Raw genomic sequence first — 15,459 nt, 5'->3', positions numbered from 1 at the left:
AAGGAAGTATAGCCGGTCGGCTATACTAATTATTTTAATAAAGGGGCAAAAAAGGTATAGCCATGTGGCTATACTATTAATGGGATTTTTTTAATAAACGGAGTATAGGTATTAATTTGAAAAAATAAATAAATAAAACACGGAGTATAGCCGGTTAGCTATACTATTAATTTCATTAAAATATTTTTAAAAAAGGAGTATAGCTGCCCGGCGATACGATTTATTTTTTTTAAAAAGTGAAAAAAAATAAGATAGCCGTGCGGCTATACTATTAATCGGAAAAAAAATAGTATAGCTGCACTGCTATACTATTAATTTGATTATAAAAAATAAAAAAAAGTATTACCACACGGCTATACTAGTTATTAAAAAAAAAGAAATAAAACCCAATATAACTGCACAGGGGCCCGCCTAGAACCCAGGTGGCCCTTTAAATGGATCAATTGAGTGTCACCCAAAAAAAAAAACCGAGTGCTTAACTTTATAGTTTGATTCGAGGACAAAATGCTAATGATGTAACGATTGGTGACTTTAATGGTGGTTTTTGCCAATGTTTAATAGACATGAATCAAATTGTCAGAAGCCGCAAACTACATGGTTGCAAAGTGTACTTTTCCCTAAAAATTTTTAAAGGAGGATTTATACAAAGACTACAATTGAGCAAAATGCCAAGCAAAACAGAAGCTCAATTGGGCAGCCATACACAAGACAAAGAAAAGTGAGAGCCAAAACAAAAAAGAAAAATATTCCTTTGTTCCAAACAAAAGAAGCTGGTGGCCTCAGTGGGGCAACGATAATAACTAACCCCAACCTTGTTGAGCTTGTTGATCTTGTTGATGGCGGAACCACCTATGGAAATTGGAGCAAACCCAAAAACAGATAAAAGATTCAGAGAGAACCCAAAAGCCCTCCTTTTGACTTCACTCAGACAGACTCAGAAGCAAAACCATCTTCACCATTCGTCGTCCCTCCAACAGCAATGACGAGAGAGAGGCAGATAAGTCTGCTGGCAGCCCGGTGCTCAAGAGAGGCTGTCGTTGTGGCTGTGGACGCCGACAGGACCAAAGGAACCATGGAAGCTGTCGAGTGGGCTCTCAAGCATGTCGTTCGTCCACGAGACATCTTCCTTGTTTTGGGAGTTTTCAATGATCAACTGGCCAAGAAAAACTCTTGCTTTCCATTTAAGCTGCTCATGGACATTGTCACATCTGGTATATGTAGGTTTAAACTTGCAAACTAGGTTATGTTTAATTTCTTTGTTTGTCACGCTGTTAATATTTGTTTTAAGTTGTTTGAGCTACAATTTTTATGTTTGGCAATGATTTATTCTTCTGACAGATGAAAGTTCATTATAGGAATTGATTGTTTCTATTTGTAAAAGTTCTTATCAATCGAACTTAGACCTCATCGAACATCGAGAAGAGAAATACCATTTTTAACAAATTCAAAAAGTTGTAGTTGTATTAGTAAAAGTTGTCAATTCAAAAAATTCCAACCCTTTTTCTGTACAACTTTGGAACACATAAAATAGAAAACGCTTTTTTCTGCACAAGATCAAAATTTGTGTAATTTTTGTTTTTCACTTGGCTGAAGGTACGTATGGTGAGTACTCTACCATTGAACCTATAATCCTATACCAAAATCTGTGTAACTTTCTTTGTGCTTTACAAGGGAAAATTGGTCCAGAAGCGAATTCTAAACCTTACATGTTATATGGCTGTCTCACTACTTACTAGATATGCCTAACCTAATACAACTTATGTCTTGCAGGGGAGAGATTAGAATTCATTGACCATGAGGAAGTGGATCCAATAGAGCTTGAAGAAGAATTTGAGAGAAAAAGAGAACAATACCGGAGTAGCCTCCAGCCTTTATATGGTCTGTGCATAAGGAATGAGGTTGGTGTTCTTTTTTCCCTTTATATGTCAGTTTTTGCAATTCCATGTAACATACTTAAAAACTTTGTGGTGTATGTGCAGGTGAGGTTGGTGCTTAAAGTTGCAGCAGGGTTTTGTCCAGCGAGAGTGGCAATGGATGAATCACAAAACCTTAATACCAGATGGCTCGTATTAGACAGGTATGTCACACACTCAGGTCGTCCTGAGTCCTGAAATTATATAACACAATTGGGCAAGCATTTAAGATTTTGTTCTATGCTTTACTGCAGTAGTGTTTGTATCAATCAAAATGGAATCATTAAAATGCATAACAATAACTACCTAGTCATGATAGAGTCACTCTTACAGGAACTGTCAAATTAATCTAAAAAGACAAATCAAGAACAAGAACAGAAATAAAAAACTTGAACTGGTATTGGTAGGTGATCCAGCAGACTTTATAGAACAGACTAATGATTTAAGATGAAAATTTTCTTAACTCCCCTCCCCCCTTTGTAATTTGGGTGTCAGTGCATAATTTTCTTACTTGTAGTCCTGAAATCTCTTAAGATTTGAATTGATTCTGAGTTTTCATTTTCATTTTTGTTCTCTCTCTTTAAATTTGAGCTGTGACTAATCTTATTATCTTGTGCTCTTCAATGGAAAGTTTAAGTAGAGTTTGAAACTTCCTTTGTTCTTAATTTGCCGGCACTCTCTCTCTCTCTCTCTCTCTCTCTGTTTGTTTTTCTAATTTTCGCTATTTGGTTGTCAGTCACTTCAGGAAATCTAAAGTTTTTCTAAAGGGACATGTATCATGCAATATTGCAGTAGTAAAAGAAAAAGATTTTGCTAGCTTGATGCTATCAAACGAGACAGAGCCTGAGATTTCTCCATGGAATCCTGAACCAAAGCATCCTGTGGAAGAGGACAGTGAAGGTTTCAGTATTTATCAATTAAGAAAGAAATGTGCACCCGCACCACATCCCCAGAGTCCTTGTTGCTATCCCATGTCTTGGAGAAGTGGCTTCCCTCGAGCATTTTCACATAACGAACTTGAAGCAATAACAAATGGCTTTGCTGATGACAATATTTCAAGAGCACTGGATGGCGTAGTAGTTTATCAGGGAATATTGCAAGAAACATCTGTTTTAGTCAAGTCTTACCCAGAAACCAACAAGGGCTTCAGGCCCATAGTTAAGATCCTTTCTCGGGTGTACCACCGCAATATCATGAATCTTGTTGGGTACTGCAGCACAGGTGCTTCTACATTCTTGATTTTCGACTTCCCATGTTTGGGTAATGTTGAAATGAACTTTCAAAGTAAGAATTACTCCATCTCTAGTTTAACTATAACTATCCCCACAAGTCACTTGCTAATGCATCCTGGTTTTTCTGAAGGTTGCTGTTAATGAACTCAACAAGCACAAACATGCATAGTACATATCCATTTAGCATGCAAACTTTGTATATTAATTTGTGACATAAATTCTATGCTGTATATAAGAAATTAGACCCTTTATAAAAAATAAAAAATAAACTACAAGACTGAAGGTCGTGGAATCGTTGTTCTTGCAGGTGAGGCCTCTAGGTCATACAGTTCCATACACATTGATTCTTTTGGTCAAGAATTGGAAATTGTTGGCTATGTTTGTGGAACAAGTCAATTTTAAGACATGATATCTGGAATTTATCAAAATTGATGGTTAATTGATATTCTTTTTAGTTTCATGAGCCGCTTGATGTGCTCTTTTTCTGCCTTGTAAGACTGAACTTAACCTGTAAAACTACTCCCTCATATTCCTTTACACCTATTTATCTTATCATAATCCAAGTACGTACACCTATTGTTACATTATCAATGAGCATTGTCTTTCACATGATAACCAATTTATTTCTCTAATTTTGTTATTTTCTTCATGCTATCCTTATTTTTTATGCTTCCACAGAGTATTGCAATGCTCTCCCCTTCACATTCAGTTCTTCATCCTTGCGTCCTTAGATTACATGGCCTTCAGTTTTGTTCTTCAACAGAATAGAATACTCAAACTAAGATCTATCAGTTAATTCATAGGTGATGAGTTGGCTCGGAATCTGAGGTGGAGAGTGAGGTGGTCTATTGCTCTAGAAATAGGCGGAAGCTTGCGCTATCTTCATGAGGAGTGTGTTGATGGACCTATTGTTCACAAATCTCTTCGTTCTTGTAGCGTTGCTCTTTCTCATGGTTACTCTGCAATGGTAAGTATATTCTGATGCTTCGCATGCATATGTGAAAAGAACTATAGTTAAATTATGAGCCAATATATGTAAAATACAGCAAGAATGATGTGAAAAGAGATAGGCTCTTCAATTTATTGCTATATTCTAAATTTCTGCGTATGGAAGACCACTGTTTTTGGAGAAAATTTTACACCAAATTCAGTTTTGTTTCTTAGACATACTTTCGCGAGATCACACATTGAACTGGGTTACATTAATCGCACACAAATGAAATTTCTTGCTACACATGACATAATGCTCCTTAATATATTGCTGTTCTGAATTTCTTGCCTGTAACTGAATATGTGGCTTTGACCGGTACTCAAGCTTTACAACTTCACAACTGCTGAATGGCTTACGAGTGATTTCCCCCCTAATGAAGATCTGATAGCCGAGTAAGAGAACTTCCTAATTATGTCTTACATCCTGCATGAGCATTTTTTATATGAATTGTAAAGAAAGTTTAATCCATATGATTTATGCTTCAAATGAAACGATTGATTGTTATACTGAACAATCTGCATGTAAGCTGGCATGACTGCCATGCTGTTGCCTTATGGCTTCTCATTGATCTGCTGTTTGATGTTTGATAGAAGCCCGAATTTGGAGGGAGACGAGCGCCTTTCTGTGGATGTACATGATTATGGGAAATTCCTACTGGAGCTTATAGTAGGAAAGAGTGCAGGGAAGGACAAGTCCATGATTGATTGGGTAAGATCTCTTCGCCAACCTAATGCTGGTGATTCCTTAAATGTGTTTGGTGTATCTCCAAAATTGGTTTTCCACAAATTACAAAAATAATCTATGAACCATGTTGAAGTATTCAGTCAATTGCGCTGGTTACTGATTGGAAAAAGGCTTAGGGATAGCCAAGACAGTTGTAAATACGCAGCCTTTTTCTCTTACTTGTGAAACAAGAAATGTGCAGCTTGATAGATGGTTTTTCTGTTGCAAAACAGGCATTGCCACTTCTGGAAAATGGTGAGCTATGTGAACTGATGGACTCCAGAGTGACAGAAATTGCTGGTGATGCTAGGATGGTTCAGCATATGGCTCATGCTGCATTGCGCTGCCTAAAAATTGATTCAGATCATAAGCTTTCTATAAGTGAGGTAATTAAGATTCACTACACTTGTTATCTAGCCTTTAATCAGAGGATTTCTCTCCCAGATTCATTAATTAACCACCTCTTGTGTTTTTTTCTCTTCTCAAATCTCAATTGAAATTGTCTCTTCTATTTTTGTTGCCAAAGATTAAGATATTAAACACAAGGGTAGTGCATACATACCCTAATGTACCTAATGTAGTTACGAAATCACAAGTATAAAAGTCAAATACCCAGTCTCTACTTTATTGAAGGAGGTCCTGAATTCAAATCTAGTTATCGATTAAAAAAAAAAAAAAAAAAAAGTCGAAAATTGAAACATTGACGTATGTATTATTTTAGGTGGAATTGCTTCGGTTATTTTTGAAATATGAAAATTTAAAGGTCGACTTGCTTCTATCTATTAATGCTTAATTAGTGGAATTTTCACAGGCCTTAGCCATTGTGCGAGGGGATGAACTTGCGACATTCAAGCAGTGAAGATTTGAATAAGTTGGGAGATTTAGAATTTTTAGATTACTTGTTATACAATGCGTCTAGGATTATGATGTATGATAACAAGGCTACTTAAACTTATTCTATCAATGGTTGAGCTAGCAACTTGTAATGATCTTGTAAATAATGGAACTCATCTTGAATATTTTCTAATCTTCTAATGTGGAGTGGGACTACAAATTTCAACTCAAATTTCCTAAGACAACACATATTGCAATAACCATCACCACCACGACTTCCACCACTATCGTGACCACCACCTCCATGCCATCACCACCACAACTTCAACCACCATTATCAGCACCACATCCACCCCATGACGCCACCACCACGATCACCATTTCTGCCACCACTTGACATGATCATCACCACCACCACCACCATCACCATCTCTGCTACCACCACTATTTCGAATATTATAAATTTGAAACTAGTGGAGATACTTATTAAAAGAACCACTAAAAGTACAAGAGAATTTATTGAAATTTATAAAAATTCATCAAACCCTTTGGTAAGATTTTAATAAATTTCATCAAAATTCATATGAAATTCAATCGAAGTATATGTTGAGTTTATGAAAGTCAAATAAAATCCATAGACTTCTTTAAAATACATTAAAATCTTAATTGAATACCCCGCTAAGAATACATAATTAAATAAAATAAAAACTTAAAAAAAGGAAGAATGAAACAAATATGAAAAATATAAAATAACATAAGTTCTTCCTAAACAAGTCATTTACTAAGAAAAAGAGCAAGCGAAAAAAAAAAAAAAGGTGGGCCCACTTGTAGGAAACAAGGAAAGCCCATTAGAATGTCTTGGCCGAAGAAAAACCCCGTTGCCGTAATAACATCGCATTTGCAAGGTTAAAAGTGGTAATTCGACCCAACTTGTTCAGGGTATATAAGCAGCCTCTTGAGCCTCTGGGCTTTACATAGCTCACAACACAAAACCGCTGATCGGGACGTAGTGGTCTGATTGCATCGGAAGAAGAAGAAGGAAGAGGCTCTCCGCTGTCAAGATGGTATGTTCAATTTCTCTTTCTCCTTCTATTGGTGCAGTTAACAAGTCTATATATACACATAGATATATATAGGTGTATGCATACAATATATATATATATATATATATATATATATATATACGCATCTGATATGCTCTGGTATTTTATGCGTGAATGGATCCATCTAGTCAAACGGGTTTCCTTCAATTTTTCTGTTTTGGGTGTTTGGACGGTGATCAAGTTCTTTGAGTTGAGGTGTGTTGAGGCCTGGAATTAAGGGCTATTTGCGCATTCTAGGTTTGGTCATAGTTGACTGATTTTTTTGGAATAAATAGAGATGCATGGATACGCGACTGGCTTAGTTGAAGAGATTGAAGTATAATAATTCTGTTGTTGGTTCATTCATATTATAAACTGTGTTTCTAATTTATATAAAAAATTGGGAATCTTGATTAGTCAAAACCCGTATGCTGAATGCATAATGTGTTTATGGTTCTATCACAAGTATCTAATAGTGAGGATGTTGTGCATGCCCTGATGCTATGTTGCTCATTCTTTTCTTTTTCTTTTAGTTTTCTGTATTGTTTTGACTGAGGATTATTCTGATACGATTGCGTTTTATTCTGATTTTAGGTTCTCTTACAGCCAGATCCATTTCTAAATGAACTTACTAGCATGTTTGAGAAGAGCACCGAGAAGGGTTCTGTTTGGGTTACCTTCAAAAGATGTATGTGCACAAATTTCCTTCATTGTTTCTTCACATTGATTTACTCTATTTTGTTAGTGTAATTCGTGCATGTTTGGGTCGTTTTATTTCAATGTCTGATTAGTTTTCAATCTTGTGTTATTTCAGCGTCCTTGAAGTCTAAGGTGCAGAGGAATAAAATGAAAACTGCTGGGGAAGAAATTGAGTACAGATGCCTTATTCGTGCAACATTTGGGAATAAGACAATTTCTACTTCGGTATGTATTTCTGCCCATTGAATTATCTTACTTGGTCTTATCTTTTCAAAAAAATTTAGTTTATATCCTTATTATGGAAAGTAATTCCATGAAACACGAACCAAAATAAGATTTAAAACTGGGACCATTTGCTATTAGATTCTTATTGTGTGTTTAGGCGCATGGGGTTTCTGGCTTAGGTTTATTTACCATAGTAAGATGCCTTGTACTTATTTGTGCACAACATTAAGCCTTGAATTTAGAAGTGTTCTAAAGTTAGCGCGTTGACTGTAAACTGCCTCCTTTTGTTGTTGCAACTAGGTGTGGCTCTTGATTTGATGAGAAACATGGTTTCATTTAAATTGATAAAACATACGATCATAAAAAACAGAAGACAAGATGTTAAGTAAAGCCTAAAGCCAGAAAGTAACAATCAAACATGAATAATACGCTGTAACAGCCCTCCCTCTACCACAACAGCCCTCCAATCAGGAATAAAACAAGAAATATTTAGGATTTCCTTATTCTTTGAAGAGATTGAAACCCACAAGGAAAACTAACTATTACTGTTGCTTCTCTCTCCTTTTTATTTTTTTTTATTTTTACATTGGCCAAAATATCTCTACTCCATAAATTAAACAAAATATTAGATCATATCATCAAAAAAAAAACCATTCAACTCAAAAGCAAAACTTTTTAAGTCCAGACTCCTAATACAATGGTGAAATCTGAAAGCTCCTGTGTCTTGAGGAACTGAACTACGCTTCTTCTGAATATCTCTTTCTTATCTTTTTATATGGAAGTTAAGCCTTTTCTTCTTTTGGTGTGATTTCAAAAGAGTTCTTGATTTTGGGTTTATATTTTAGTTTAGTTGGCTAACATTCTGTAATTGGAATTCCATTGTAAAGGTTGGCCCGAAGGAGCACCAGCGCTTTCAATCTTCTTATGCAACTGTCCTAAAGGCTCACATGACAGCTTTAAAGAAGCGGGACAGGAAGGAAAAGAAGAAGGCTGCAGAAGCAGATAAGAAAGGAGGTGCAAAGAAGCCAAAGAGGGTGTGAAGAAGCCCCCTTCACTGTACAGCCCCTGCGCTAAACTGGAACTTTTTTACGTGTTTCCCTGTAAACTTGTCTAGAATTTTAGCAACGGAAAAAAAAAGAAAGTAGTAACATCCTTAAATGATTTTTTCCCAAAATTTTGGGCTTAGGTATTGAGCGCATAATGGATGTTTTGAACATGCTCTCCTGAGGATGAGATGTTAGTTCTGCTCGATATGGTTTCATGATTTGGATGAACTAACATGAATTTTTCTGCAGATATGTCTTTTATTTTTATCTTGCTGGATGGTAGAGCAAATTGTGCATCAAGTTTCTATAATTGAGCCTCAAAATGCATATATGATACAGCATGAAGAATGCTGATACTGAGGCTAGCCATCTCTCTGCCACATCTTCCTTACATTCAAACATTCTTACCTTCATTTTTCTGTCTTTGGGCATTTTTCTATTCAATACTCGTGAGATCAAACTCTCAGTCTCTTATTCGACCTAGTAAGAAAACCATTTTTTGTTTTAATTTTGCAATTGGGTAATCTTCACCAAGAATATTCAATTTCACCAAGAAGTCCCAGATGATCTTGGAGAACTTGGGGTTTGTTGAGGTGGGGTTGTTGTAGGTGTCTTTTCTGCTAGAATGAAGTGAGGCTTTTGATATAGGCAATGGTGAAATGGCTTCATGTGTTTAATCTGGGATTTGGGTTATGTTTATGGACCTAAGCAATGTAATCATGGTTATGTTTATGGATACGTGTCATGTGTTTAAAGGGGTTGGAGTGTGCCCGTCGATAATGACTTGGAATGCAGCTTTGTCAGGTTGCCTTAAGGTTGGGAGGACTGATTATTTGGAAACTGTATCAAGAAATGATAGAATGTGGTGTTGTAGCTGATGTTGATGTTGATACTGATGGGTATCTCATTCAAGCTTTTTGTGATGATAACAAGGGAAATGCTGCTTTCAATAAATTGATAAGGAGAACAAATATACTAGAGTATCCGAACTCCTCCACACCATGACTGCAAAGAACAGTGTCCCAGATATGTATCAGGAAGTAATCAATTGGCTGTGTAAGAAAGGAAAGGGGCTATAGGGGTTTACGGGTTTTTAATGATCTTAAGGATAGAGGCTATGCTCCAGATATTGCCATGTATACGACCATGATTCATGGTCTTTGTACAATGGGTTGTGGCTTGGGGAAGCTAGGAAGCTTTGGTTTGAGATGATTGAGAAGGGATATCGTCCAAACAAGTTCACATACAATACAATGATTCATGGGTTTTGTAAGATTGGTAATTTTGAAAGGGCCAAGATCTTGTTCAAGGAGATGTGTGGTGGAGGTCATAAAGAAACCAGAGTCAGTTACAATGCAATGATGACAGGGCTGTGTTTACATGGAAGGACCGATGAGGCATATCGATTGTTCGAAGAAGTGCCCTAGAAGGGTATTGTTCCTGATTTGATTACATACAAAACTGTAATCCAAGGTTTCTGTAGGGAGGGCAAGATAGTAGAAAATATGAACTTACTCCGAGAGCTCCTGACTCAATGTTTACAGCCATCAGCTTGCTCGTACACCCCACTTATTAAAGGGCTTTGCCAGGTTGGAGCTGCACAAGAAGCAAAAACTTTGTGGACTTATATGAAGAATAGAGATTTAGAACCAAGTGTTGGTACTCATGATGATATCATCATTGGATTGTGTGATCAAGGAGATGCTGCAGACGGATTCAAATGGTTGATAGAAATGTTAAAGAGTAAGAGAACCAAAGCGGGAAACTTTTGAGAGACTGGTTGATTGTCTCTCACAAAGAGAGAGGATGGTAGATTCTTTACTTGTTTTAGACTTTATGTTTAGGACAGGTTATGCACTGGAAAAAGGCATATGCTGTTCTCTGGTTAATAAGCTTTGTGGGGAGAGTAACCATTTTGTTGAAACATGTCTAGGGGAGATCTTAGAAGGAAAGTGATGTTTCAACTCTTCTTGATATGTTCTTTGTAACTTGTGTAATTTACTTCTTTTTCACCGGAAAGTTCTACAAGTTACTAATCATTCCACAAAGTTTTTGCTTCTTGTACAGAAAGACTTGAAAGAAAGTTATGAGCAAGATCCTGTTTGTTTTTTTTGGCAGAAAGACTTGAATGAAAGTTATCGAATACTTGCTAATGGGGTCATACCATAGTAGAAAAGTATGTTTTGCCTAAGATCAGTGGTCTCGGATTTGAAACTCCTAGGCACCAGTGTGTGAGAGTAAATCTCCCTCCCTTTTCCTAGCTTTTACAAAAAATAAAGTTATCGAATACTTTTTTTTATTTAAAATTTTAACACTTTTAAACTTAATATCTTAAGATGTTTTTATCTTTATAAAATAAAAATTGATTCAATCTTTTTTTCACTAGTCTCAAAACATCCTTGCGCAATTGTTACTCTACATACATATCTTATATGTTTCTATCTTTATAAAAGAAAGAACAATTTGCTCATAATCTGATTTCAAATGGCAACTTGACATTAGTGACTCAGTTTAATATGACCAATAAGTTAGATCATGTCCAAGTTGATTATAAAAATTACTACAGTACAGAATGCGCACGTGGTTGTTTAGTTCAGTTGACACAAATATACCGTCAGCTCCCTTCAGAATAAAACTAAAAAAATATAAGAAAATCAAAGCCAAATTCATACTCGCAATCATGCAGTTTGCAACCCAATAAATTCAGTTCCGATTCACCTTAACCCACAACTCTTATTCTCTTGCAATCAACCCTTCAATTTTGGCTGCAACTGCTATTCCTATTATGATACAATTGCAGAGATCCAATCCAGGGGACAAATTTTTGCAGTAAAAACAAGAACTTGATTGTTTACGGATCTTTAACTGTCAAAAGTAGCAATAAAATGTAGGCTTTAAACTGGAAAACTCATACAAAAAAAGAAGAAAATAACTGGGAACTTATACAATCCTCCAAAATAAAAAGGAGATGGCACATGGAAGAGGGAAGGGTCATACAATGCGACTTGGATTATTCATCTGAATCTGATCCTAAATTAGATCTAACGATATGGCGGTACTTTTCAGGGCTATCCCACCAAGTTGGGGTAGTGATTATGGCCTTTTCCAACCAGAACTTATCATACTCCTTCTTCTCAGTCAGCCGCTTGTAGAACTTTCCCCATTTGTACATGGCACGATTCAAACGAATACTCTTGGACCCTGAAAACACAAACTTGAGGTAGTCCTTTGCTAGCCGAGTCCACTCCTCACCACTGATGATGTAAAAATACTGCAAGAAAATCATTCCAGTTTGAACTGTAAATAGATATTGGGTAGAGGAAATAGTAATGATCCAGATTCTCTAATTTCTATATCATAAAATAGCAATAGGAGGGGGGAGGGGGCTATTTTTGATAAGAAACAAGCTTTTATTACTATAAAGATGAAAAGTACAACACTGGGGAAAAGACTTCCACTGAGTTATCTAGCCATCTTTTCTACAACTAATAAGAATCATCATAAGTATTACTGCAAAACGTTAAAGTCGATAGGCTTTGCACAACAAAACTCCAGTCGTGAAAAAAAATAGCCTGAAAAGAATTATCTCTGAACTCTGAACTCTGAAGAAACAGACTCTCAAAATCTAACCCTATCCCACAAGTGATCCACCCCTAGCTCCCATGAAAGCCTTCCTATTCCTTTCCGTCAACAAGACCCAAAAATTTACCATCACAGCACATCGTCCCTACACCATGCCCCTCTCTCTCTTGAAAGAACTTGTGCCTCTCATACAATAAGGCCTTACATGAAACTGGAATATACAAGGCCACATTAGACCCCCTAAACAATCTCTGCCACAAAGGCAGAGCAATGAGACAGTGAAGCAGCAAAAGATAGCTTTCAGCAGCATTTTTGCACATCACAAGTACTCATCCTTCCATGAGCAATGATCCAAGCTACGAATCGTACCTTAGAAGGTACTCTAGGCTTCAAAATTGCATGAGAGACACTGAAGAAACAACAAAAGAGTCATTCTTTACTTGCTTCAGAAAAGAGAAGAACATAATTTGTAAACACAACAATTAATTCAAAAAGGAGGAAAAAAAAAAAAAAAAACCAGCTCCATATCGCATTCCTTGGGCTGTTTCCAGTAGTTATTTGGCATCCCCCTTTTACCACGTGGCAGCAAGTTAAGCACAGGGAGATGGATTCTTGAGAGGAAGTTGGTTTCTCATCCACTTATGCAAGCAAGGAGCAGGCAGGATTTAAGGTACATAGTAAATTTCAAAGAAATGCGGAAGAAAAATCCAAACTATGGCCAAGCATTTTAACAAAACTCAAAGGTTGAAGGTGAATCAATATTGTCAATGAATGTTTAGGGGAAATTCCTCTAGCCACATGAGGAAGCACGTGCCAAGGTGCTAGTATTCATATAAGCAGCTGTAATCAAGCAGAGCAACAACAATGAGAGATACTTTACAATTAGCCAAGAGCCAGTTTTCTGTTAGGTGTGATGCTTTCACTTATGTGCATTGTGTGTGTGCCTTGTCTTTCATCTCACACTTCTAAGAAAACAACAAGCTTAACAGATGGTGAATTGTAGATACAGAATTTGCACAGAAAGATTTGAAAATGCCTAATCAAGAGAAAAAGAAAAGACATAATAATGCATGCACCTCCTTCAAGAGAATGCGAGATTATTACCAGAAAAATAAATCCAACGGTTGCTAAAATAACTTGCAGTGTTTCATCCAAGATTCCAGCAAGGCCTTCATCCTCGGATCCACCAGAGCCACCTACACCATCACCACTGCTGCCACCGCCCCCGCCACTGCGGCCACCACCACCACCGCCGGCGCCTCTCTCTTCATAGAATTCCTTCTTTTCAATCTGCTGACGTAATACATCCTCTATTGAACCTTCCTTCTTCAAATTACCCATCGCTTTCTCAAGAGCCTTCCAGGGGGAACCCTGGTTGCATTAAGAAGTGCAGTGAGAATAGAGATTTTCGCCACGATACATTGCATGCTTACAAAGATTCTTGCAGAAGTTAATGAGCATATATCATTTTCAACTGTTCTTATTTTATAATTAGGGCCATGTCTCCATATCATAAACAAAAAAATTCATCCCCTCAATGCCCCTCACCAGTTACTCAATATATTTGACTATGATGAGCAAAAATTGAGAAAAGAACATGATAAAATTAATAATCTTACGCATATAATGCATCATAAAAAATTCCAGGAAAAAAAGTTACAATGATGACAAGAAAACATGAGAGGAGAACGTTGTATTTTTGTTCTTTTTCCTTTTGCATTACACATAGAACCATGTACAGATTTCTTCAACCTTTAAAAACTTAATTCTTTTTTCTGTTAAGAACATAAAAAATAAGTATTTGGAAAAGAGGATTTAGGAGGGATGTTTAAGAGTAAGACAAGACTCATGAGAATATAAAACTATCAGTCAACTTAAGATGTACATGACTAATCGTGCACAATACCACTATTTAACTGGCATTCAATTAGGCATATGGAAGGCAAAAAATTGACACCAAGCAGAACGATCAATCAATTTCCGGGGGAAAGGCACCAAAATCTCAGTAAGAGAAAAAAATTTAGGTGGGCAGATCAGATGGCTACCCATTTGAATCGATATCAATAAGAAAAGGCAGAAGCTTTGAAGACAGTTAGTTACCCACATGAAATTTCCAGTACATTTTCAAGGAACACAATTGAAGCATATATAATTCAAGTATTTTGTAGTAACCTGCAGAGGGACATGCAGAAAGGTCTCTTACCTCATCACCACCACCACTTTCATTCTTTCCCTTGCCACCCAATAAGCAAACAGGTCCAGCAGATTGGTGGTACTTAGATACAAGCCTCCGTTGCTTGTTCTTCAATACGGCCATGCATTTGTGCTGAATTACTTTCGGTTTCGAAGAGAAGCGGAGAGATTGAGATGTGTTTCTGAAGTAGTTGCAAGGTTGGCAGGAAGTAATCTGAAGGGTGCTCATCATCCTCAGCAAAAAGGCAAAAAGATAAACCTTCAAAATCCTAAATTGAAGCTCCAAAATCCTAAATTGACATTCTTCAAGCGTCGTTGAACAATTACCCAGATCAGTTTATCGAAAAATAAACCCTAAAATTAATTACAGAACTGGATAAATAAATAAAAACCCAAGTGTTGGCCATGATTTTATGATTCTAAAAGCATAAAAGCCATAGCTTTTTTTCGTTTTACCAAAAATTCTGTAGAGACTGAAAGAGAGGAGGCTCTCATACCTTAAAGCTTGGGTTGGGTTGTTCTTGTTGAGATTTAGAGTTGCAGTAACGGAGGAAGGAAGGAGGCAAATTCAATGAAGGCAAGGGCTTCCTTCTCAATCCTTCTTCTACCAAGGGAAAACAGATATGATTGATATGATACGCGGGTTTATTAAGGGTTTTAACATCCAGGCCGCTCATTTTAACTTATAACTATCGACGGTTGAAATGTAATTTTCCTTTTTCAGTTCCTCTGTGATTTGTTTATAAACTGTGCATTTGCTCGATCTTCTAACTTGTATTTGTATATAGGCTAGTTTCACTTTTTGCCCAGTGTCTTATGAAGTGCTCGCTTACTCACGAGTCACATGAGTGAGATTGTGTTATGGTCTGCCTGCATTCAACTTACTTAAAACATTGGCAAAGATGAATAGGTGGTTGGTTATGTAGAAGCTTTTGCTAT

At 36.7% G+C, this 15,459-nt stretch overlaps 3 protein-coding genes and 1 pseudogene across 8 annotated transcripts; 3 read left to right on the top strand and 1 right to left on the bottom strand.

The window, feature by feature from the left end:
- Positions 1-817: 817 nt before the first annotated feature.
- On the top strand, positions 818-5,878 carry LOC117614318 (probable receptor-like protein kinase At1g80640). 4 transcript variants are annotated; one of them, XM_034343082.1, is made up of 9 exons: positions 818-1,211; positions 1,771-1,898; positions 1,980-2,077; positions 2,650-3,197; positions 3,949-4,112; positions 4,461-4,528; positions 4,727-4,844; positions 5,093-5,245; positions 5,671-5,878. In XM_034343082.1, the coding sequence occupies exons 1-9, from the start codon at positions 980-982 to the stop codon at positions 5,716-5,718; spliced, it is 1,557 nt and encodes a 518-aa protein (XP_034198973.1). In that variant the 5' UTR covers positions 818-979; the 3' UTR covers positions 5,719-5,878. The 4 variants fall into 4 exon arrangements, with proteins under 4 accessions (XP_034198973.1, XP_034198976.1, XP_034198977.1 ...); XM_034343085.1 differs by having other exon boundaries at positions 818-1,217; positions 2,659-3,197; XM_034343086.1 differs by having other exon boundaries at positions 818-1,217; positions 2,650-3,134.
- A 747-nt stretch (positions 5,879-6,625) lies between these two features.
- On the top strand, positions 6,626-8,993 carry LOC117631027 (signal recognition particle 14 kDa protein). Its single transcript, XM_034363949.1, has 4 exons — positions 6,626-6,757; positions 7,370-7,463; positions 7,590-7,699; positions 8,587-8,993. The coding sequence occupies exons 1-4, from the start codon at positions 6,755-6,757 to the stop codon at positions 8,737-8,739; spliced, it is 360 nt and encodes a 119-aa protein (XP_034219840.1). The 5' UTR covers positions 6,626-6,754; the 3' UTR covers positions 8,740-8,993.
- Positions 8,994-9,113: 120 nt separating this feature from the next.
- Positions 9,114-10,776, top strand: LOC117631018 (annotated as a pseudogene).
- A 682-nt stretch (positions 10,777-11,458) lies between these two features.
- On the bottom strand, positions 11,459-15,236 carry LOC117631001. 3 transcript variants are annotated; one of them, XM_034363918.1, is made up of 4 exons: positions 15,018-15,236; positions 14,531-14,823; positions 13,432-13,698; positions 11,459-12,016 (listed from the first exon to the last, which is right to left on the bottom strand). In XM_034363918.1, the coding sequence occupies exons 2-4, from the start codon at positions 14,750-14,752 to the stop codon at positions 11,756-11,758; spliced, it is 750 nt and encodes a 249-aa protein (XP_034219809.1). In that variant the 5' UTR covers positions 14,753-14,823; positions 15,018-15,236; the 3' UTR covers positions 11,459-11,755. The 3 variants fall into 3 exon arrangements, with proteins under 3 accessions (XP_034219809.1, XP_034219801.1, XP_034219818.1); XM_034363910.1 differs by having other exon boundaries at positions 14,531-14,734; positions 15,018-15,224; XM_034363927.1 differs by having other exon boundaries at positions 14,531-14,753; positions 15,018-15,124.
- Between the last annotated feature and the right edge of the window lie 223 nt (positions 15,237-15,459).

The sequence above is a fragment of the Prunus dulcis genome, chromosome 1 (assembly GCF_902201215.1).
Source record: "Prunus dulcis chromosome 1, ALMONDv2, whole genome shotgun sequence".
NCBI classification, from domain to species: domain Eukaryota; kingdom Viridiplantae; phylum Streptophyta; class Magnoliopsida; order Rosales; family Rosaceae; genus Prunus; species Prunus dulcis.
Note: the sequence above shows the minus strand (reverse complement) of the source record. Positions and strands in the feature narration are given on the sequence as shown.

Coding starts and splice junctions, on each gene's coding strand:
- LOC117614318 (XM_034343081.1), top strand. CDS start 980: ATGACGAGAGAGAGGCAGATAAGTCTGCTGGCAGCCCGGTGCTCAAGA. Junction 1,218..1,770: donor CATTGTCACATCTGGTATAT/GTAGGTTTAAAC, acceptor TATGTCTTGCAG/GGGAGAGATTAGAATTCATT. Junction 4,113..4,460: donor CTCATGGTTACTCTGCAATG/GTAAGTATATTC, acceptor CCGGTACTCAAG/CTTTACAACTTCACAACTGC.
- LOC117631027 (XM_034363949.1), top strand. Junction 7,464..7,589: donor TTGGGTTACCTTCAAAAGAT/GTATGTGCACAA, acceptor GTGTTATTTCAG/CGTCCTTGAAGTCTAAGGTG. Junction 7,700..8,586: donor ATAAGACAATTTCTACTTCG/GTATGTATTTCT, acceptor TCCATTGTAAAG/GTTGGCCCGAAGGAGCACCA.
- LOC117631001 (XM_034363910.1), bottom strand. CDS start 15,197: ATGAGCGGCCTGGATGTTAAAACCCTTAATAAACCCGCGTATCATATC. Junction 14,735..15,017: donor AACCCAACCCAAGCTTTAAG/GTATGAGAGCCT, acceptor AGCACCCTTCAG/ATTACTTCCTGCCAACCTTG. Junction 12,017..13,431: donor CCGTTGGATTTATTTTTCTG/GTAATAATCTCG, acceptor ATTTTCTTGCAG/TATTTTTACATCATCAGTGG.